The 24,149-nt window shown below is 41.5% G+C and overlaps 1 protein-coding gene across 2 annotated transcripts in view; it reads left to right on the forward strand.

Moving 5' to 3' along the window:
* The first annotated feature begins 1,536 nt into the window (after positions 1 to 1,536).
* The window catches only part of afap1l2 (actin filament associated protein 1 like 2), a 228,315-nt gene continuing 205,702 nt past the window's right edge, over positions 1,537 to 24,149 (forward strand). Inside the window, exon 1 of one of the 2 annotated variants that reach the window (XM_087998866.1) lies at positions 1,537 to 1,739. In XM_087998866.1, coding sequence (XP_087854992.1) covers positions 1,724 to 1,739 — 16 coding nt within the window. In that variant the 5' untranslated portion in view covers positions 1,537 to 1,723. The remainder of the gene's footprint in view (positions 1,740 to 24,149) is intronic. The other variant, XM_087998864.1, reaches the window with a different exon arrangement.

A 24,149-nucleotide genomic window follows, 5' to 3' on the forward strand; every position in this document is an offset into this window, starting at 1 on the left:
GAGGGTTATTAGAAATTCAGATTTGCAATTACATTTTCTAACACAGTACTCTTCTTCTCAGTTCTGAGTATGGAATCAACTGAAAAATAGTGTATTTCACATTGACATATTGGAATACTCAAGTTAAGATTAGATTCCCTACAGTGTGGAAACAGGCCCTTCAGCACAAAAGTCCACACTGACCCTCTGAGCAGCTATACAGCTGTGATTGTATGGCAATCACAATAAAGACAGTCTAAATACCCAACATTCTGTTCCTAAAACATTCCTGACTGGGTTATACTCACCTTGACACAACTTGGAATATTGAAGTTCTAAAGTGTCATGCTGGGCTCTCTCCATCTCTCAGATTTTCCTTCGTATTCCCTGTGTTTGTTCAGAATATACGTCCACTGCATTCTCAATCTAAAGGGGCAGGCGACCCACAGAGACCTACTTCCCTCTGACTAATGCACCTAAAACTATGGGCAATTTACCTAATCTGCACCCCTTTGGACTGTGGGACGAAACAAGAGCATCCAGAGGAAACCCATGCAGACACGGGGAGAATATGCAAACTCCACACAGACAGTCACCCAAGGCTGGAATCAAACCTGGGTTCCTAGTGCTGTGAGGCTGTAGTGCTAACCACTGAGCCATCGTGCCACCCCTAATGTTAATTACAGCTTGATAACACTATTGTATCAGTGCAGAACTGAGGAGTGCCTTAACAAAGTGGACAGAATAAAAAGGACACAGATAGAAATCTGAAGTTAAAACAGAAAATTATGGAAACTCTCAGTAGATCAGGGGACATCACGGAGTGAGAAACAAGAGTTACTGCTTCAGGGCAATGACCTTTCTTTAGAACTTATTCAAGTTTACTGAAGTTATAGTTATGGGGAAAAGAGGACAGGTTTGGGAAATCACTTACGTCCAATGGACTGCAGTAATTCAAGAAATCACCTTACCACCGCCTCCTCAAAGACAACTGAAGATGAGCAATAAATGATGGACCAGCCAATTTTGCCAATATCCCTGGAGTGAATAATGGTATCACCCTCCCCCAAACTCCAAAAACTGAGAAAAACTCCCTCAATGATCTGTAATTAAACCAGAATTTCACTTGCCCAGTAGCTTGATTGAGCTGGTGACTAAAAGCAAAGTATTGACTTACTGCAATAACAATTGCACAATTGTCAACATTAAAGTTTTTTTTTAAAAAATCCGCTCATTTGTTTCTGTAATGTGAGAAATGTCGACCGACCCCACTAAATGGTGCTTTAAAGAGATGGGGAAAACCGCACTGACAGCACAGTCATAATGCTCGAAACTTTCTATTCAATCCCTCTGCTAGCAATGCAGGCGTTCCCATTGCTTTGTTGTTTTTATGAGATCCTGAGGCATTAACAGCGAATAAGATGCGGCGGAAATTGCTGAAAGTGCGGGCAGGGGAGAGGATGTGCCCCTAAAAGTCTGGGAGAGTGCTATCTACGGAGGCGGCCGGAGGCTGGGGCTGGGAGTACGGTCAGTGAAGCTGAAGGAACCAGCGTCAGCGGGCGGGGCTGTTCAGGCTCCGCGCAGCGTCTCCACTGAATGAAGGAAGGCATTTGGTACAAGTGCGTGCACTGGGACAGCACGGGACAGGAGCCCACCACTCATTCTGATGCGTTTTATTATCTGGGATCGCTGCTCACACAAAAAGGCACTTCAAGGGCCCCCCGACTCTATCTAGTCCTTACACATGGATAGGAGCAAAGGTAAGTGAGTGGAGGGTGCGATCATGATCGACTTTGTTTTGACCCCAGGCTGGTTTACAGTGTGTTTTCCCCCCTCCCTGTTAACTCCTGTACTCGTTGGATCTGTTCTCCCCGCCTTCCCTTTCGTCACTGACCCGAGGAGGGCAGCCCCCAAGCTGTACCTGACAGAGCAGAGCCCACTCAGGGCTGAGGGTTACCCTCCAGTGTCTGAGGAAAGGTCAGGGCTACATTGGCTCTTCACTTCCCCTGGACTCTCCGCTCTTTGCTGCCTGGCGCTGATGCCCTGTCACTTTGCAGATTGGACCCAAACTTCCCCAGGTCCGTTATAGGAGCTCGGGGAAGCCGCTGGCGGGGGGGGGGGGGGGGCGGTCAGCTTGCTTTTTAACACCTTTCCGTTGACGGTCAACGGAATTTTGAGCAATTCGTTCAACTCCGAGCGGGAAGTGTCATGCACGTCAGTGACGTTCGAGGCTAGACCACGGACCGGTACAACTTGCAAGGACTGTGTTCCTTTCACTTTGGGATTGTCAAACTGATGTGGACGTGAACGTTTGTGAATTGATGCTCCTCGGGACCCAAATCTAAATCGAGGAAACTACGAAAGGAGTGAGATGCGAGCTGCCCCCTGATAAATTGGGGAGCGTTGCTTTCATGAATGACGGTGAAGAGGCAATGACAAATATTTATGTCATGCATGGAGGAATCGCAACAATAGTTTGTTCCTGTCTGCTGCAAACGGGAGAAGTGCCTCGATCATGACTAATGAGGGGAATTCGGGATAGTATTCGATACAAGGCACAGATTGGTCAGAAAAACACCAGCAGACCTGAGGATTGGGAGCAGCTTAGATTTCAACAAAGGAGATTGATTCAGAGAGGGAAATATAATAGGAGTAAGCTTGCGGAAACATACCAATTGATTGCAAAAGTTTTTATAGGTATGTGAGGAAAAAGATTGATGCAGACAAATGGAGGTCCCTTACAGTCAGCAACGGGAAGTTCTAATGGGTAACAAAGTGCTGGCGTACCTGGGTTCTGCATTCACAAAGGAGGCCACAGATGATCTCCCGTTAATGTTGGGGAGTCGGGAATGTAGTGAGAGGGAGGAATTGAAGGAAATCAATATGAATAGGGAAATGGTGTTGGGGAAATCAGTGAGAGTAAACGCTGATAAATCCCCAAGCCCAATAATCTACGTCCCAGAATACTGAATGAAGTGGCTTTAAAAATAGTGGATGCATTGTTGGTCATCTTCCAAGATTCTACAAACTCTGGACCAATTCCTACAGATTTATGGGTTGCTACTGGAACTCCACAAATTAAATAAGGGGTAGAGAGAAAACAGGAAATTATAGGCCAGTTAATCTGACACAGTGAGTGGGGAAAATGCTAGCGACCATTATAAAGTCAGCCAGGATTTATGAAAGGGCAATCATGCTTAACCAATCTACTGGAATGTTTTGAGGATGTAAGTCGTGGAGTTGATAAGATGGCTCATGCGGATGTGGTTTACTTGAAATTTCAGAGGGCTTTGCATAAGGTCCCATGAAAGAGATTAGCATGTAAAATTAGAGTGCATGGGATTAGGGTAGTGTTGTGACGTGGATAGACATTGGCTGATGTTAAACAAGGAGTAAGATTATACAGGTATTTTTCCAAGTGGTAGTCACTGACTAATGGGGTGTCACAGGAATCCATGGTTGGATGCCAGATATTCACAATATATATTCATAATTTGGATGAGGGAGTTGAATGTAATATCTCCGGAGTTTGCAAACAATACATAGCTGGGTAGGAGGGTGAGCCATGACAGGGTACAATGATGCTTCAGTCTGATTTGAGTGAGTGGGCAACTGGATGGCAGATAAAGAATCATGTGGATAAATGTGAGGTTATCTATTTTGGTAGCAGAAACAGGAAGACAGATTATTATCTGAATGGTGGTAGATTGGGAAAGGGGAAGGTGCGATAAGAGCTGGGTATCCTTGTTCACCAGTAACTGAAAGTAATAACGTAGATGCAGCAGGTGGCAAAGAAGGTAAATGGTTTGTGGGCCTTCATAGTGAGAGGATCCGAGTACAGGAGCTGGGGTGTCTTGCTGCAATTGTACAAGGCCTTGGCAAGATCACACCTGAAGTATTGTGCGCAGTTTTGGTCTCCTTATCTGAAGAAGGATATTCTAGCTATGGAGGGAGTGCAATGAATGCTTACCAATCTGATTGTTGGGATGGTAGGACTTATGAATGAAGCAAGAAGGGATCAGTGAGGACTATATTCACTGGACTTTAGAAGAATGAGGGTTTGTGGTGTGTGTGGGGAGCGTCTCATTGCAAACCTACACATTTCTAACAGGACTGACCAAGCTAACTGAAAGAAGGATGTTCCCAATGATGGGGTAGTAATGAACTTAGCTGGAAATGTGTTGCTGGAAAAGCGCAGCAGGTCAGGCAGCATCCAGGGAACAGGAGAATCGACGTTTCGGGCATAAGCCCTTCTTCAGGAATATTCTTTCAGGCTTATGCCCGAAACGTCGATTCTCCTGTTCCCTGGATGCTGCCTGACCTGCTGCGCTTTTCCAGCAACACATTTCCAGCTCTGATCTCCAGCATCTGCAGACCTCACTTTCTCCTAGTAATGAACTTAGTAACACAATCTACTGATATAGGGTAGACCCTTTAGGACTAAGATGAGAAATTTCTTCACCCAGTGAGTGGTGAGCTTGTGGTATTCTCTACCACCAAATGTGGTTGAGGCCAAAACATTGAATGTTTTCAAGTAGGAGATATATAGTTCTTAGGACTGAAAGGCTTAAAGGATATGGAAGAAAGTAGGAACAGGACACTAAGTTGGATGATCAGACATGATCATATTGAATGTTGAAGCAGGTTTGAAGGGCCAAAGGGCCTACTCCTGCTCCTGTTTTCTATGAATCCTAGCTGTTCACTGGGTTGTGCTACCTCAACTGTGTCTCTGACTGGACTGTTGATAGAACAACAGAGCTATGCCAGTTAACATGATCCCAGTCATGCATTCAGAAATCCTACAGCAACATTGCTTTCAATCCCCATAGTGGAGCTGAGAGTCTTATTGCAACTCAAATCAATTCTGTTTCACAAGCAAACAAAGATTCAGGAGTGGTTTGGAAACAAAGATGTGCACTGTTCACACTGTGAGTCACACTGATGATGTGTGAGAATGATGGTAGCGCAGTGGGTTATCAGAGATCAATTCAGGCTGAGCAATGGCATCCTTTTCCAGGTAAATAGACTATGAGCATTTGTTTGCAACCATCTAAGAAAGATTATCTTGAAGCACACTTTCCTTTTGTTGGTGAATTCTTAGTGTTGTTAGGTTTCATCAGACAAACAAAATATTTGCAATGATCCAAACATCTGAGAGCAGAGAGAACTGCAATGCAAATCTTCCCCAATGGCTAAAGTAGATGAATGACTGGGTGTTGTGTAATTTCTGTTCCTGTTTATCTGAAAAATTGAATTCATTCAGAAAACCATGAGAATTATAAGTGGGAGAGACAGGAGTCTGTTTAATATGTTTCATCCGGGTGTAAGTGACAAGTGGGAGAGATATGATCTTTTACCGAATATAATTTTCTCGTTGATTTCGAAGTTAGTGGTCCGCAAAGTAGGAAACTTCAAATCTTTATTATCAATTGTGCACAGGGCTGTTTCTGGGACTAAATGTTTCCAATCTCTGGCAAGGTCATCTGAGGAGAAGGGAAAAATGAAGGAGTCAATTCCTTTGCCATTTAAATATGTCAGCTGTCAGGTCAAGTAAGGAGCAGCACTGACACCATCCTTGGAGAATTTCTGGAGGATGAACCATCCCACTCCTTCTGACTAAAGTAAATAGTTGGGAGCTTAACTGAAAACATGTTAACCATGTGATTTATCAATTTGTGCTCATATTTATGCCAGCTGTTATGTGCTGTGACAGCTATAGCTCAATCAGATCTAGTTATCTGCTCTTGTCAACACAGCACTGCTGATACTGTTGTGAAAACTCCAAACTACAAACATTTTTGGCTTTGTCAGCAGAAGAATTAGTATTTATAATATAACTGCTTAAAGCCAATGTGGTACATATGAGCAAAGTACTGATTAGAGTAATAAATAGAAACTACTATTTTCTTTTCATTCTTGGGGTATGACTGTAACTGGTAAGGCCAGCATTTCATGTCCACTCATAATTACCCTTGAATTGAATGGTTTGCTCAGCCATTTCAGAGGTCAGTTAAGAGTAAACTATATTGCTGTACATGTAGGCCAGACCAGGTCAGGAATGGCTGATTTCCTTTCTGGAAGAACATTACTGATTTAGATGCATTTTTATTCTGTGGATTCATGGTCTCCATTACCAAAACTAGGTTTCAGCTGCAGATTTGCTATCTAAATTCAAATTTTACCAGCTGGCATAGTGGGATTTGAACCCAGGTCCCCAGAGCACCAACCTAGATCTCTGGATTACTGTTGCAATGACATCAGTACTATGCATTCCCCAAATTTTTAAAATTATGATGAATGCTTTTGAATGTTTTACGATGAAATAAATAAGTATTTGGTAGTATAGAATTTAGCTAAATACAAAAAAAACAGAACTGTTCAACTTGCACACGTCAGGACAATTTGCAAGAATGCCAATGAAAAGGGTAAACAATGTTTATGCTGTATAAGAGGAGAGAATTGATCGGTTGACAAGTGGAGTCTGGTTAGCGGAGGTGTTTCCATGGAGCATGCACTAGTTAAATTTGACTGACAGTACTGTGTTGATCATGATGGAGAAAAACCGACAGCTGGTAGTGATAGTTCTCCAGCATCACTAGATGCTGCCCAAACTCTATTGAAAATTGCACATCCTCCCAGAAAGTAGGTCTGGATGAACCAAACCCTTTAACACACCATCTTAACTCCTCGTCCTTGTCATATGTTGACAAAAGCATCTCTTAGGTTTGACTAAAGCCAGCCACCTGAAGTGGTGGGCAGACTCATCCTGGTTCCACAGCTTGCAGTGAGAATGGCAGGAAGTGCTGAAGTGACCTCATAATTGAAGCTTTTCCACCTCTGGTAGTTTTGCTGGAGGCTGAGTGAAATCAGCTTTTCATTGAGAAAATGGCTTTTCATTGGAGAAAAAAGTGAGGAGCCAACCTACGTAATTCAGTGCCCAAGTGTAGGCAGAGGAGGATGCCAGTGGGCCAGCTAGGCCTCTGCCAAAAACTCCACCCAACCAGAATCAGGGGGCCATAGCTGACAGTTTTCCCTCCACATAGCTGGCCATCCAGCTGTGGCCATGCTTTAACATTTAAAATATCACACATGTTGAAGAGACAATGCAAAATGTATCTGCTTCAGGGTCTAATTCCCAAACCTCCTCTGCAGAAGGGCCTGCACCCAACTCTTCCTGTGGGGCTGCCATTCTTCTGAGGCTTAGCCTCAGGAACAATCTGTGATTGGATACATTCAAAGAGGAACAGGAACAGACCATTTCGTTTTTCAAGCCTGCTGTGCCGTTCATTAAGATCATGGCTGGTCAGTTTGAGTTCAGAATTCCACTTATCCCTGATTATCAATTACCACTTATTCCTGATAACCTCTAGTTTCTTGCCTAACAAGAATCTATCTATTTCTGCCCAAACATTATTCAATGATCTTACCCCCACTGCATTCTGAGGTGGTGGTCCAAAGTTGCACAACTATCTGAGAAAATAGTTTTCTTCTCATCTTCGACCTAAAAGGACAACCCTTAATTTCACAGTTCAGGACTCGTGCATAGAGAAAGCTTCTTTCCATGACCAACTTACCAAGACCATTCAAAACCTCAAATTATTCCTCATGCTTCCAAACTCCAGTGAAAACAAGCCTTTCAGCATCTACCCTGTCAAGTTCCTTCAATATCTTAAGTGCTTCAGTGAATTTATCCCTCATTTTTCTTGACTCCAATGAATATAAGACCCAATCTATTCAATGTTTGTTCATTAAACAGTAAATTACAGGCAGAAATATAAAATATTATCATCTGTAACATTTGCTGTTTGCAAAGGGATTACAGTGAATCATTATCCTATTTGTCTCAGAAACCTCGCTGGAGTCTTCATTTCGGATATTGCTATCAATCAGATTTTTAAAAGGTCTTTCAGGTTGTTAGAATTGAATCAATTGGCTTCTGTCTGAGAAGGCAATTGATCCAGTTCCAGTTAGAGTCCAAAGCTATAATATAGTCAGTAATAGACCTGTAGGGCATCCAGGAGAGACTTCACTCAGAGCATGGATAGAATGTGAACTTAACTAACATGAGAAGTATTTGAGACAGAGATAACTGGGTATTTGGGAAAGCTAGCTAAACATGTGAGTGAGAAAACAATAGAAATATCTGTTGATGGCTCAGACTATCTTGTATCTTTCATGATCTCCAGATGTTGCAAAGTGCTTTACAGCCAATAAATTAATCACTGTTTAATGTAAGAAGCACAAAGCCTATTTGCACCCATCAAGCATCCACAAACAGAAATATGCTACTTATCAGATAATCTGTTCTCATCATGGTGATCTAGTGATAAATATTGTCTGGGACATCAAAGATCACTCCCTTATTTTTCCTTTGAAAATGTGCCGGGGCAATTTTTGCATCCACGTAAAGGCAGGGCCTCAGTTTAACAGCTCACCTGAAAAGCAGCATTGCAGACAGTGCAGTACCCTCTCAGTACTGCATTGAGGCCATCAGGCTAGATTTTGCTCACATTATTGCTCACATTATTGAAGTTACACGTGAACATGTGACCTTCTGACTCAAAGGCAAGAGTGCTACCAACTGAAATGCAGCTGACATGAGAAAGAGTTAGAGGAGGCTTTGGTGGAGCATAAACATTTTATTGGGCTGGATGGCCAATTGCTGCTATGTAAATAAATACTCAGTGTCTATAAGGATAACACTAGTAGCTCAGCATAAAGCTACCACTAATTATCTTTTGTTTCATAAGAATAAGTTATGTATATAAAATTACAGAGAAATTACAACATTGGAATAAACTGTTCAGCCCCACCATTTCATGTCAGCTTTTTCTCTCCATGTGAACAGCTGTTCAAATCCCATATTCACACCCAATTTCATGTCCTTTAATTTCCTGTTCCTTCAATCTTTTCTTTAACATTCTTAACTTTTGACATGGTTTGTACTCATTAGATAACCTAACAAGATGAGGGTGATAACGGGCCACCTTCAGGAGCCACCATAATCCAACTTTCCAGATGCCAGCACTATTCCTTTGGGGAAAAGCAGTCTCAAAAGAAATGCACTAGAACTCTTTTAAATTATGCCAGTATTTTGATGAACTGAGTATAGCAAAACTGTTTGAATCACATCTTGAATTCAACCTCACACCAATATCGTACTTACTAAATAGATTAAAGTACATTATTTTGATTTCATGATACGTAATAATCAAAAATGTTTAAGCATAACTCACTAAAAGGGTTTCATTGTTTGCATCCAAGACAGTATAAGTTTCTGGACCCATCAACTCACTCAGAATTATGTCAGCACCTCTCCCTTTACTTTCAAGAGGAATCCCAACTGGCCATGTACAATGTGATTTAATGTAACAAGATGCAATGTTTTATGTTGTTTATTTTTATTTCAGGAAAAGCATAAGTGTAAATAGCAATAATTAAGCTCCAGCATTTGTTCTGATAAGGAGATGTAATTTGTTGTCTGATCCCTGTAAATCACTGTTCGTAGTTATGCTTAGAATAACATGTGATATCTCACTTATTTGTTATGATATCAATATTAACTTGCAAGTTTAAACAGGATCACTTCATACATGATGAAATTAATAGGCTTTTCAGTTCCACACATGTTTCTAATCAAATAAAGTACTGTCTGAACATATTAATAGATTTCCAGTATGATCATTTGTCCCAGGTAGCTCAGTGAATTAATCTGCTGTACTGTGGTCTAGAATCATAAGATTAGTCACAGCATGGAAAGGGGATGTTTGACCCACTATGTCTATGCTGGCTGTCTGTAAGAGCAACTCGCTTGGTCCCACTCTTCCAGCTTTGACATGTAAGCCAGCAAATTATTATTATTCCATTAGTTTTTGAAGTTGTTAATTGAACTTATTGCCACAACAATCTCAGGCAATGTATTCTAGATCCTGAACATTTGCTGTGGAAACCCTTTTTTCATCTTATGTCACAATTACTTCATTGGCTAATCTACTTAAATCAGTGCCCTCTGGTTCTTAAACCTTCTGTTAATGGGAACACTTTTCCCTATCTACCCAGACTCCTGATGATTTTGAACACTTCTATCAAATATCTTCTTGGTCTTCTCTACTGGAGAAAGAACAGCCCCAGTTTCTCCAATATGTCGACATTACTGAAGTTCTTGATCCCTGGAACCGTCTTGTACATCTTTACTGCACTATTTCTACTGCCTTTGCATCTTCCCTTTGTGAAATAAATGACCATTCTAGAGTCTGTGCAGTTCAAGCAAGCAGAGATTTTATTGAAACATATGTAAGGGAGAGTCTCATCTTGACTACAAAGAACTTCTGAAAGATACAGAATTTTCAGTTCTCAAATCCTCTTTCAGCCTCCAATCAACCCACTCTTTTTTTACTATTTATATGCTGAGAGAAAACTTTAGAATTCCCCTTTATATTAACTGCCAGCGTCTTCTCATTCCTTATTTTTCTTATTTCTCCTTTCATTTCCTCTATTCAGTCTGCCATATGAACCTTTTATCTGCTTCATTGTCCATCTGTCTCTGTCATCAACAAGGGAGTACCGTCTTGTTTGTGCATCTTTCCCTCTTGTTGCAATGTGTTCCATGTGGCGTGTAAAATGGTTGTCATTCTAATGCCCTCATTTATATATGATGATATCAGGATCATAGTGTACTAATGTATTCATGCAAATGCAGTGTATCTCAAATGGATCTGAGCTATTTCCTATTTAAAGGCACCACTTTGTTCCATTATGTTTTTCCTTGCCTACGTTAAAAGTAAGTTTCAGTTGATATTGATCTCTCAGCTTCATCAAGACACTCAGCTGTTATCGTTGATGGATTCTGGATTAGTGGTGCTGGAAGAGCACAGCAGTTCAGGCAGCATCCAAGGAGCAGTGAAATCGACGTTTTGGGCAAAAGCCCTTCATCAGGACTAAAGGCAGAGAGCCTGAAGCGTGGAGAGATAAGCTGGTGGGGGTGGGGGTGGAGAGAAAGTAGCATAGAGTACAATAGGTGAGTGGGGGAGGGGATGAAGGTGATAGGTCAGGGAGGAGAGGGTGGAGTGGATAGGTGGAAAAGGAGATAGGCAGGTAGGACAAGTCCGGACAAGTCATGGCGACAGTGCTGAGCTGGAAGTTTGGAACTAGGATGAGGTGGGGGAAGGGGAAATGAGGAAACTGTTGAAGTCCACATTGATGCCCTGGGGTTGAAGTGTTCCGAGGCGGAAGATGAGGCGTTCTTCCTCCAGGCGTCTGGTGGTGAGGGAGCGGCGGTGAAGGAGGCCCAAGACCTCCATGTCCTCGGCAGAGTGGGAGGGGGAGTTGAAATGTTGGGCACGGGGCGGTGTGGTTGATTGGTGCGGGTGTCCAGGAGATGTTCCCTAAAGCACTCTGCTAGGAGGCGCCCAGTCTCCCCAATGTAGAGGAGACCGCATCGGGAGCAACGGATACAATAAATGATATTAGTGGATGTGCAAGTAAAACTTTGATGGATGTGGAAGGCTCCTTTAGGGCCTTTGATAGCAGTGAGGGAGGAGGTGTGGGCGCAGGTTTTACAGTTCCTGCGGTGGCAGGGGAAGGTGCCAGGATGGGAGGGTGGGTTGTAGTGGGGCGTGGACCTGACCACGCCCCCCCCTACAACGGAAATGTTAGCGGATGATTTGGTTTATGCGAAGGTTGGTAGGGTGGAAGGTGAGCACCAGGGGCATTCTGTCCTTGTTACGGTTGGAGCGGTGGGGTCTGAGGGTGGAGGTGCCCCACCCCTCCAACCGTAGCAAGGACAGAATGCCCCTGGTGCTCACCTTCCACCCTACCAACCTTCGCATAAACCAAATCATCTGCCGACATTTCCACCACCTCCAAAAAGACCCCACCACCAGGGATATATTTCCCTCCCCACCCCTTTCCGCCTTCCGCAAAGACCGTTCCCTCCGTGACTACCTAGTCATGTCCACGCCCCCCTACAACCCACTCTCCCATCCTGGCACCTTCCCCTGCCACCGCAGGAACTGTAAAACCTGCGCCCACACCTCCTCCCTCACCTCTATCCAAGGCCCTAAAGGATTCAGACCATTCATCCAAACAAGCCCACCTGATATTGCTCCCAGCAATAAAGTAATGTGCTAAATTTTTACCACATTGACAAATACCAATTGGCTTTTCATGGGTTTGTCAACAGGGATTTCCACTAATTCAGAGCCATCCTCCACAGGGGATCTGAATTGTCTCTGAACAGGGCAAGCAATTCAACCAATCTTACTTCCAATTGAACTTTGTCCAAAACATAGAATCATAGAATCCATACAGTGTGGAAGCAAGCCATTCAGCCCATACTGAACCTCTGGAGAGCATCCACCAAGTCACCTGTCCCCACCCTGCATTTACCATGGCTAATCCACCTACCCTGCATATCCCTGAATACTATGGGCAATTTAACATGGCCAATCCACTTCATCAGTCCATCTTTGGACTGTGGGAGGAAACCAGAGGACTCTGAGGAAACCCATGCAGACATGGGGAGAAGTGAAAACTCCACACAGAGAATCATTCAAAGGTGGAATCTAACCTGGGTCCCTGGCACTGTGAGGCAGCAATACTAACCATTGAGCCACCATATCACCCATTTTAACACACATTGTTAAAACTAGGAAGCAAAAGATAGAAACATTAAACCTTAATTACATTTATACCATGTATGAGAAAAAAAAGATTGAGTTACTTATCAAAAGAAATGGCAAAGTTAATTTTCATCTAAAGGAATTAGACTTTTGAAAAATTATTAACTCTCCAGTTTATCCTTCCTACCCACTAGTTGAAAGTAATTTCTAAGGTCAGGCAGCATTTCAAAAAGAATAACATTGTAAAGAAATAATGAAATGGCCGTCATTCATTGGAACCTATTCCTCATCGCTTTCATTAAAAAGAATATATCTTGCAAAGGTCAAGTGATTGTAAATAGATAATAAAGACTTTGTTCACAGTGATGAAATTGAATTAGAATTTCAGTGATATTTTAAGGACAAACTTTCCACACAAGGTACAACTGATTAAGTGTTCGTCTAACATAGGTATAGAATATGCTCGATGATTGATTTGTGTTAAGTCTGCACAATGGCATGGCATACAGAGTATTAATAAATAGGATGGGAGCTATTACTATTTTCAGAAAAATAAGTTTATTCTAGTTATATTTAAACTAATTTAGAATATTAAGAACATGAAATGAATAGCAAGCAGCCAACAAAAAAAGGAAGGAAAATGGGATAATTCCTGGATTTTGAGGGAATTGAAGAAGAGACAGTGATTGCCATTGACTTTAAAGGAAGTCGTCTACCAAGATCTAATAAGCGCTATGGCAGGATTTCTCCTTTCCTAATTACTGGACATCAACTGTAGGGGATCTCCATGCATTCAACAACATAAATGGAGTCAAAAAGAGTAAGTAGCCAATGACTTTAAGTAGTTTTCATAGACAGCAAGGAAAGAAGCAAAACGTTTCACTCATAATGCATTGTACAAGCATCACTGTAAGGATTGGGACATACACATCAGAATTTGAGACATCATAAATTTTAAAAGGAAATTATATGTTTAAAAATTGGATTTTTATTATTAAGGAAAAATTTGAATTTGGCAAATATAAAACTAATTTTCAAAAGGAGAGAGGTTATTCATCAGTAGTTATGAATTAGGGTGCAATTAAAAGCCTAGCTAACCATTTGGCATGTTTTCAAAGCAATATTTTAGCATGAACAGGTCAATGATTAACGGTTCAATTATTCTAAAGTTTTCAATCTATTGGGACATGTATTTTTTGAATTCATTCATTAAATATGGGTATAGTTGGCTGCACCAACATTTATTGCCCATCCTTAATACCCAAAGGGCAGTTAAGATTCAGCACACATTGCTATGGGTGTGGATCACATGTTAACCAGATCAGGTAAGGATGCAAGTTTCCTTTCCTCAAGCTCATGAGTAAACCAGATGAGCTTTTCTGACAAATAACAATAGTTTCATGGTCATCATTAGATTCTTAATTCCAGAGTTTTATTGAATTCAAGTTCCACCATCTGCCATGATTCCCCAGAACATTTTGTGGGTCTCTGGATTAATCATCTAGCAATAATATCTCCTTTGGAGGTAGGACAATTGCTGACAGCAGCTTCTGGATATCCATGTTTAACTCTGCATATGTGGATACCTGTTGTCAGTCTCACAGGGTAATGGCACTGAATGCTGACAATTGTGCAACTATAACTGCAGAATCAAGCTAATAAATTGTTAAATCTTTGAATCCAAGTTGCCCTCAGATAACAGATTAATAGATTATGAATTATCCAAGCAACTGATATTTCATTCACTTCTCATAATTACTATCATCAAGACATTATATATGAAATAACACACGGAGGCTGGTATCCCGTCACCAAGTCACCCTTTATCTACACGTCCATAGTACTGGACACTGATCTGGCTTCTTCAGAGCCAGCGTTCAGAGTGAACAGAACCTCTGACGCTAACGTTTTTTTTTGACACTCCTGTTCTTTTTTTTCTTTTTCTTTACCCCCACACTACTTCCTAACTGTAGTAGTAATTATTTTTTCCCCAGCTTCCATGTGTGTGTCCAGGTGTGAGACACAGTGAGAAACACAAGGTGCACGAATCTTTACTCAGTTTCCGCCACCAGGAAGAAAGGAAACACCTGAGTGGCCAGTGACAAGCAGTGCCCTTCACATCAAAGGGCAATGCTGTGTGATCAAACAGTGAAGGGGAGGGCAGGGATTAAATCAAAATAGAGTTGGAGGGGGAAATAATGCACTCCACTCCCTGCGGTGCTCACCTCTCCCTTAACAACTCCAGGGTGTTGGTGGACACCGCGTGCTCCTTTTCCAGAGACACCCAGGCTCTAATGTAACCACGGAAGAGGGGCAGGCAGTCGGTCCTAATGACCCCCTCAACGGCCCGCTGCCTGGACCTGTTTGTGGGACACTACTGTTTATCTTTTTTTTCTTTTTTTTCCGTGTTTGGTCCAGTGAGTATTACTGGACTATATGATGCTCCGTGAATGTGTGTTACTGGTGAAATAAATCCACAGAGCCCAGTATACAGTACTGTTTATTTCTTTTTTTTTGTTCTTTTTTTTCTTTTTTCTTTTTTTTTAGGGAAAACACCCGAGTGGCCAGTGACAAGCAGTGCCCTTAACATTGCTTTTTTTTTTAACCCCCACACTACCGCCTAACTGCAGTAGTGCTTATTTTACACTACTGTTTATTTTTTTGTTTTTTTTATTTAACCCCCACACTACCACCTAAGTGCAGTAGTGCTTATTTTTTCCTCAGCACCCACGGTGTGTGTGTGTATACGTGTGAGACACAGTGAAAGACACAAAGTGCACGAATCTTTATTCAATTTCCACCACCAGGAAGATAGGAGAACACCAGGTGGCCAGTGACAAACACTGCCCTTCACATCAAAGGGCAGTGCTGTGTGATCAAAACAGTGATGGGGAGGGTAGGGAACATTACTGTTTATTTTTTATTTGGAGGGAGAAATAATGCACTCCACTTATCCCCTGTTTATTTTTTTTTTCTTTCCCAGCACCCATGGTGTGTGTGTGCAGGTGTGAGACACAGTGAAAGACACAAAGTGCACGATTCTTTATTCAAATTCTACCACCAGGAAGAAAGGAAAACACCCGGGTGGCCAGTGACAAACACTGCCCTTCACATCAAAGGGCAGTGCTGTGTGATCAAAACAGTGATGGGGAGGGTAGGGAACACTACTGTTTTTTTTTAAACCCCCACACTACCACCTAAGTGTGGTAGTGCTTATTTTATCCCCAGCACCCATGGTGTGTGTGTGCAGGTGTGAAACACAGTGAAAGGCACAAAGTGCACGAATCTTTATTCAATTTCCACCACCAGGAAGATAGGAAAACACCCGGGTGGCCAGTGACAAACACTGCCCTTCACATCAAAGGGCAGTGCTGTGTGATCAAGACAGTGAAGGGGAGGGTAGGGACTAAATCAAAATAGAGTTGGAGGGAGAGATGATACACTCCACTCCCTGCGGCGCCCACCTCTCCCTGAACAACTCCAGGGTGTTGGTCGACACCGCGTGCTCCTTCTCCAAGGACACCCGGGCTCTAACGTAACCGCGGAAGAGGGGCAGGCAGTGGGCCCTAACGACCCCCTCCATGGCCCGCTGCCTGGACCTGTTGATGGCCAGTTTGGCCAGGCCCAGGAGCAGACCCACGAGGAGGTCTTCAGACCTGCCCTCCTTCCTCCGTACCGGGTGCCCAAAGACCAGGAGCGTGGGACTGAAGTGCAGCCAAAAACAGAGGAGAAGGTTTTTAAGGAAATCAAAAAGGGAGTGCAAACGCCCACACCCAATATACACGTGGTCCACGGACTCCACAGCACCACAGAACAAGCAGTTGGGCTGGGAGAACACTACTGTTTATTTTTTTTTTCTTTTATTCTTTATTTTTTTTTCTCTGTTGATGGCCAGTTTGGCCAGGTCCTCAAAACTCATTTTTTTAAATTTTAACCCCCACACTACCACCTAAGTGCGGTAGTGCTTATTTTATCCCCAGAACCCATGGTACACTCCTTTTTTTTTATTTCTTCCCCCACATTACCACCTAAGTGTGGTAGTGCTTATTTTATCCCCAGCACCCGTGGTGTGTGTGTGCAGCTGTGAGACACAGTGAGAGACACAGAGTGCACGAATCTTTATTCAATTCCCACCACCAGGAAGATAGGAAAACACCCGGGTGGCCAGTGACAAGCACTGCCCTTCACATCAAAGGGCAGTGCTGTGTGATCAAAACAGTGAAGGGGAGGGTAGGGACTAAATCAAAATAGAATTGGAGGGAGAAATGATGCACTCCACTCCCTGCGGCGCCCACCTCTCCCTGAACAACTCCAGGGTGTTGGTGGACACCGCGTGCTCCTTCTCCAAGGACACCCGGGCTCTAACGTAACCGCGGAAGAGGGGCAGGCAGTCGGCCCTAACGACCCCCTCCACGGCCCGCTGCCTGGACCTGTTGATGGCCAGTTTGGCCAGGCCCAGGAGCAGACCCACGAGGAGGTCTTCAGACCTGCCCTCCTTCCTCCGTACCGGGTGCCCAAAGATCAGGAGCGTGGGACTGAAGTGCAGCCAAAAACAGAGGAGAAGGTTTTTAAGGAAATCAAAAAGGGAGTGCAAACGCCCACACCCAATATACACGTGGTCCACGGACTCCACAGCACCACAGAACAAGCAGTTGGGCTGGGAGAACACTACTGTTTATATCGGTCAACCAGGGCTCCCTGACTGGACCAGGTTAACAGCCCCAATTAGGGAATTCATATTCTATGAGGTCCACCTGGCTGACCTTGTTACAATTACTGCAATATATGCATATAATGAGATATTTCATTCAATAGATTACCTACAATTGTTATGAAGGGAAAATAAGCTCTACTGATAAAATAATATTGGAATTCCAACTTGTATTTTAGTTCTGTTAAGAACTAAATGCATAAAGTCTTATACTTCCCTCTAAGCATTGTTGACTATAAACTCTGTCAAACCTTTTAATAAGCAATCAATGTTACCTATTTTCAACTTGTCACACTGCATTCCTGTGCTCTTAGCCAAATGAAACATTGAGAAGATATCAACCAATTGGTCAGAATTTGTGAATTTTTTTTACATTGAACTGTCTGTCCTCATTGTTATTATTCTGCTGAAACTGACCATAATTCAGGATTTAGCTCTGGCCAATATTCAGATGAAAATCCTGAATTTGCGTTGTAACTTACTGTCTGTTAGAGGCTGCACTGTGGATCCACCTCCACACAAAGCAGTGAAATCAGTTAATGTGGCAATAACCTCTCTATTCACACCAACATTGCCATTCTAAATTTGACAATAAGTACACCATTTCCAGCCAGGTGTACCTGCCTTTTTAGCAGTGATAAGAGAAACACCTATATACCTGTATGTGGGAGTGTAGTTAAATGTTACCCGTACAATTAATTACTAGATTTTTAACATTATTCTGATTTACAAACTCCTTGTTTTCTCACACTTTGCAGACTTTCTTCACCCTTTTCATATGGCCTAAACTTCATTTTACTCTCATTTTTTTCCCCCAATGAGATTTGATTTAATGCTTTACATTTTCTGGTTGACTGTCTGAGAATTCTTTAATGTGATTGGATCCTTGAATAAATTGATGATGTCACTGTCATTCCAGTCTGGATATTCTAGTGAAAAGATATTGAAATCAACTGCACAATGGGAGGAGGTAAAGTTCTTGCCTCAGGAATTGATAGATCTCGCAATGAGGTTTCCTCTGAAAGCAATGGTGTGTGCCTTTGCTTCACTACTGACTACAAAATAAAGTCTTCTGAAGCCCTTACCTATACCTTTGTCATATCTGGAATTTATTTCCTACTGTTTCCTTAGTTTTACAAATTACATCCTATGTAACTTCCAACTGATGTAGCTCTCTGCTGTCACAAACCAGTCTTACACAAAGTTACCTTTTCTTCATCCATTTATCGCTGGTGTCCCATATCTCTGTATTTCCTAATACTTTGAAAACTTTGTACAGATCTACACAACACTCAATGTTCCTGCCTATGCTTGTCTTTGCAACCTACTCCAAGATGACTGAAATAACTGCACAGAGGCCAGTATCCTGTGACCAAAGTCACCCTTTTTTTTACATGTGCACAGTATGTCAGCTCTGACCAGCTAACCCCAAGCCAGTCCCTAGACTGAGAAGACCTTTAGATTCTCCTGTTTTATATCTTACAGTCAGGGCTCCCTGAATGGCCCAAGTTAGCAACCCCAGTTAAGGACCTCATACTCAATGAGACCCACCTTCCTGCTCTTTCATCTCTGTCAATCTTTCATTTTGCATCATCCATACCTGCAGTTGCAGACCTAAAATGTCATAGCCTCACACTATCAAACACTTTTCCCAAGCATTCATTCCTGACGAGTTATATCTGAAGCTTTTCATATCGTTGTTGTATTTCAGTTTTCATCTTTGAAACAATGGTTGATGTTTTGTAGGATTGCAGATTTATTGTAACTTTCATACATCCAAAAGCTCCAGAGCAAGTTACAGGATCTGAGTAGGAAGATGGCCAGATGCCAGGTAAATAGCTGAACATTTCTGTTTATGTACTAACAGTGCAAGGAAAATAGTAGCTGTAATCTTCCCAATTGTGAAATTACAGTCTTCACTACATTTATAATGATTTTAAAAATTGGCAGAAGAACACAATTCATTTCAATCTCTCAATTAAATTATCAATTGTGAAAATCAATGCTGCAAAATCTATTTTAATTTAGCTTATTATGTTTTATATATTATTTATATATACAATTGCAACTAATAATGGCTGAAGACGTTCATCTAAACTTGGGATTTAAAGCCAGTCCAAAATGCCCTTTAAAGTTTATTCTCAAAATGTTTCAGTTGAATCTTTCAGTCAGATGTTCTGGGTTCAATACCCAGTCCAGAAGTTTGAATACAAAAATGAGACTGTCACTCAGTGTCGTGCTGACACGGTGCTTAATTGTCCAAGCTTTCCAATCCATTCCACTGAGACTTTGGCTGACCTCTGAAGTAGACCTCTGAAGTGATCCGTATCACTATTTTGAAGAAGAGCAAGGGAGTTATCCCAATGCCCTGGCCAATAATGATCACTCAGTCAACATCACTGAACACATTTTCTCTTCATTATTATACAGGTGCTGGTGGGAATTTCTGGGAACTGGTTGCTGCATTTTCTACACCACAATACTGACGACACTTCAAAGTGTGTCATAACCTGAAATTGTGAAAGGGACCATAGAAATAGGACTATTTATTTTGATTGCTTATTTATTTCTTCTGTCGTACTTCCCTGATGTCTTTTTCTTCAACCAAGGATTTCCCTCCATGATGGTTGACAGGGCCTTCAATTGTGTCCATCTCATTTCTCACACTTCTTGCCCTGTCTCCCAGAGCCACACTATAATTACCCTTATTACCTTCCACCCTACCAGTTTCCACAATCAGTAGATCTTCTGCTGCCGCTTGTGCCACCTCCAAATAATGCTACCAGAAAGTACATTTCCCTTCCTTTCCCCTTTCAAAGGAAGTCTTCGTGTCATGGCATCCTTGTCTTCCCATTGTATCTTGTCCTGCAAATGCAGGAGTTACCATACCTTTAACTAACTCCCTCCTCACTGAAAGAGAGAGCATGCCAAACACTCCTGAGTGAAACAGTGTACTTGTATTTATTATACTGTAATCACTGCTCATCATGTCATCTTCTCTACAGTGTGAAGACCAAATACCTATTGGATAATGGAACAGTTCAGCACTATTCAGTTAATAAGTGTGACTCTGAACATATGGTCATTTGACATCTTAATTCTCCACCATTCCTGGCCTCTGGTCTTTCTGTCATTGCCCTCTTCCACTCTTTGAATGTGGAGATGCCAGTGTTGGACTGGGGTGGGCAAAGTTAAAAATTCCACAACACCAGGTTATAGTCCAACAGGTTAATGAGCTTGTATTTCAAATACCTGTTGGTCTATAACTTGGTGTCATGTCATTTTTAACTTTTGAATGAAGTAGTCACCATTAGCGTGAGCATTAGAACCTCACCTTTTGATTCAGCACTTAATCCTCGAAACCTAAGTTCAACAATTTAAGATCAAGCTTTTCTTCCTCTTTCCTGCATAGCACTCAGTGCTAATGATTCTATTGTTGTCATTTACATTTTCTCTAAATCTGGAGTTAAAACCTCAGGGTCCAGAATGCCAGGGAGCTCTGACCAATTTATAACAGCTGTGCTCCCACTCTAACAGGCACCAATTCTCACGACCCCCTACTTCACTCACGCAGTTCTAACCAAGTGGTAGCAATATTTTCAATATGGGGTTGCAGTGGGTAAAAGTTTGAGAAGCATCGCTCTCAACTCATATGTTACTTATTTACTTGTCCCATGACCACCCCTTTTTAACACATTTGATATTTAATCATTCCCATCATCCATCCTTTCACAAACTTTCCCATTTGTTCTTTCCTCTGCTCCCACTTTCTTTACATCTGTACTTGCTTAAGATCTGTCATATTTCTAACATTTTCCAGCTGTTATGCCATTGGTAATCTGTTTATAAAGCTACAGTTGCTGCTGACCTACTGTGTATTCCCAGCACATTATGTTTTTATACCGTGTTTGGATGAACACCTTGTATTCCTAGTCACACATATCTGTAATGTCAGAGTCGAAATATTGCTACTGCAGACGTTTGGGAACTGATCTATATTTGCTTGTTTCAGTGTTTCACCTGCATACCAAGCTAGTTCATTGCTGGATGCACAACTACAGTGAAATCAATATTCTTGGCTTTATAAACGTTGCATGCATGTTTTACATAAGATTTATTGCTGCAAATTTGGATCAAACTGTGATAGATATATATTTGTAAGCTTATAGCTGTGACATTTGTACGGGAAGAAGCTAGCCCAGGATTCTGTAGTCCTGGCTTCTGCTCTAGGGGTTGTAAATAGACCATTGGGTGGCTTTAATTCCTTAACTTTCAGGGTCAAATAGCTTCCCAGTATTGCCTCTGTTACACTGTAAAGAGGGCTGTTACCCACTACATCTTATTTCCCTACAAATTAACAAATGGAATAAATATGGATGTAGACACAAATAAATGTTCCATTTGTTATTTCTTAATGATGTAGAGCAAAAGAATATCCAATCTCACTGCTATGAATATCTCATTTTCTATAGCCATCAAACATGATATTCGTAGGAAACAGCAGCATTGTCTTCATAAACACTGACCTTGTATCTGCCATAAATAATAATAATGGCAGAATATGTTTCAAAGTTGTCGCTCATCTTGGAATCTCGATGATTAAAATACATTTGTAAAGCTTCAATGACAAATCTCAGTTTTGCAACTGCTGCTTACTGGGACCATAGTGTGTGCATACATATATTTGGATGACTAAATAGTTAACATTTAATCACTAGGACACACCTTGACCCTACTCATTATTTACTCATTAAAATCTTTTTAGAGTTTAAGATGGCTTTGCACAACTTAATATTTTGCAATCCTTAGCTGCTATATTTGTGAAGCTCCAGTGCATCTTGTCAGATTGAACTGAGCAATTCGAGAAATCTTGACATTTGAAGAACTGCATAATTGCGCCCTAACTGCAGAAACTGTAAACAATGGTAAAGTCAGCTATGTTCCTGCACAAAGTTAAGAGCATATGTAACATTGTCTGATAGGTTATATCCTTTTGCTGAATAGTAGATGGAAACATTGGCTTTAGAAGTTTGTATTTTTAGGCAGTGTTGAAAATCCTTTTTGAAAATAAAACAATTTCATACAGCGTTTTAGGGAACCCATAGACAATAGGACTTTTGTTCTATGTGACTTTGATCATTAAAATGCCTTCTCATTCTTTCCCTTCAAAAATCTCTGCTTTTTAACATTATCCTATTTCTGATTCATCTGACCTTGATCTTTCTCATTCAAATACTGAGCACACAGGTGTTGGAAAGTTAGACGTTTCACTGCAGGAAATTTTCTAAGGCTCAAATTCCCAAAACGCTGTCTGTTGCAGGCCTTTCTAGAGATGTACATTAATAAGAAAAGGCAGAGTACTTAATTAATTAGTGATCATCAGTTATATCTTAGCTAAAAACTGACCACAAACAGGCAAGCTCTGTATTGTAATATGCCAAGAATTTACATATTCTGAAAGCTTCAACTCCAAACATTTTTTTCGAAGTGCCTCCACTGCTGGTCTGCTGTTGTCAGCATTAGTCCAGCTGTTGGCAAGTATAAGTTAAAGCTCGGGTCATGCTGTGATGTTGTGGTAAATCCTGCTTGGCAGGCTAACTTGAACTTAGTTTACTTTGCTGCTGTGATTCATTAAGATGTATGAAGAAATGCTCTTAAACTGTGAACCATTTTTCCATGCAATCTTCGGTTTCCAAACTGGCTCCAGAATGTAGCTGGAGGATGGAACCCTTTTGAATTTTGGATCAAAATTACATGACATCCTGATGCAATTACTGTACTGTAATAAAACACCAACAAATTTTACTTTTATTTTCATTAACGTACACTTGGAACAGCCATAACATTTAATACTCGATGTCAGGAAACATCTCTTGTGCAGTCAAATACTAATTACGATATTGCACAGCCATAGCTAACGACAGGACATGTTACATGTCATTCAAAGCTTTTCAATGGCATGTGTTGGAAATGGCCCTCTCAATTTGATGATTCTTAACTAAGGGTAAGTGCTTAGCTAAGCCTCTAAACTATTTTGGCTTCAGAAATAATAACTTCAGACAGTGGGCACACTTAATCTGCATCAAAGTAAAGGTGACTTTAACAATTGATTTTGAAAAAAAAGAATGAAAATGGGTTTTCTGCTAATAAGGCTTTGAGGGTTTCGTTTTCATACAATTTTACTGAATTTGCCTTGGTAAAATGCTGATGACCAAAGTACCCCTGTCTCTACATGCCTCCTGTAAGGTGGAGTGAGACACTTATTCTTTTAGAAGAAATCCTCTGGGTATTTGTGGAAATGTCAGACTCTTGCTGAAATGTTGGCAAAGTGTTCTGGAATGTTTCCCAATGTGATCCTATTCACAGTTACAGTGGCAAGTGAACATGTCATGTTGAGCATCTCTTGAAGTAGCAACTGAAATCTACAGCTTCACTGCACTTACTCTCAAAAACCTGGTCACCTTAGGAAAGGGGTGAAGGACAAGTGCTAACCACAAGCACTAGCAGGTTGTTTGAGTGGCAATCATACCCCTATTGACCCTCTGGGAAGCTGTTCTTTTGAGTTGAATTCTAAACCCCTTAATCAAGATGGTCTCTTGTCTTAAATGTAGGCTAAACCAACAGTACAGCTCAAAAGCCCAGCCTGCCTCCTTCAAGTACTTTACGTACCCGTACAAGCTGCCAAAAGTAGTTGTGGTGGTTTCCAATGCTCTTCCCTTATAGGTTTCCTTGTGTCTTGTCTGAGGTTGTTGTAGACTAATCGATTGCTATAATTAGTCAGCAACTCCAGAATGTTTACATTATGGAACTTCCAGGATACAGAAGGCAGTCTCAATGGA

The sequence above is a fragment of the Chiloscyllium plagiosum genome, unplaced genomic scaffold, assembly GCF_037043375.1.
Source record: "Chiloscyllium plagiosum isolate Xiang-an unplaced genomic scaffold, Cpla_swu_hap1 HiC_scaffold_22, whole genome shotgun sequence".
Taxonomy (NCBI): domain Eukaryota; kingdom Metazoa; phylum Chordata; class Chondrichthyes; order Orectolobiformes; family Hemiscylliidae; genus Chiloscyllium; species Chiloscyllium plagiosum.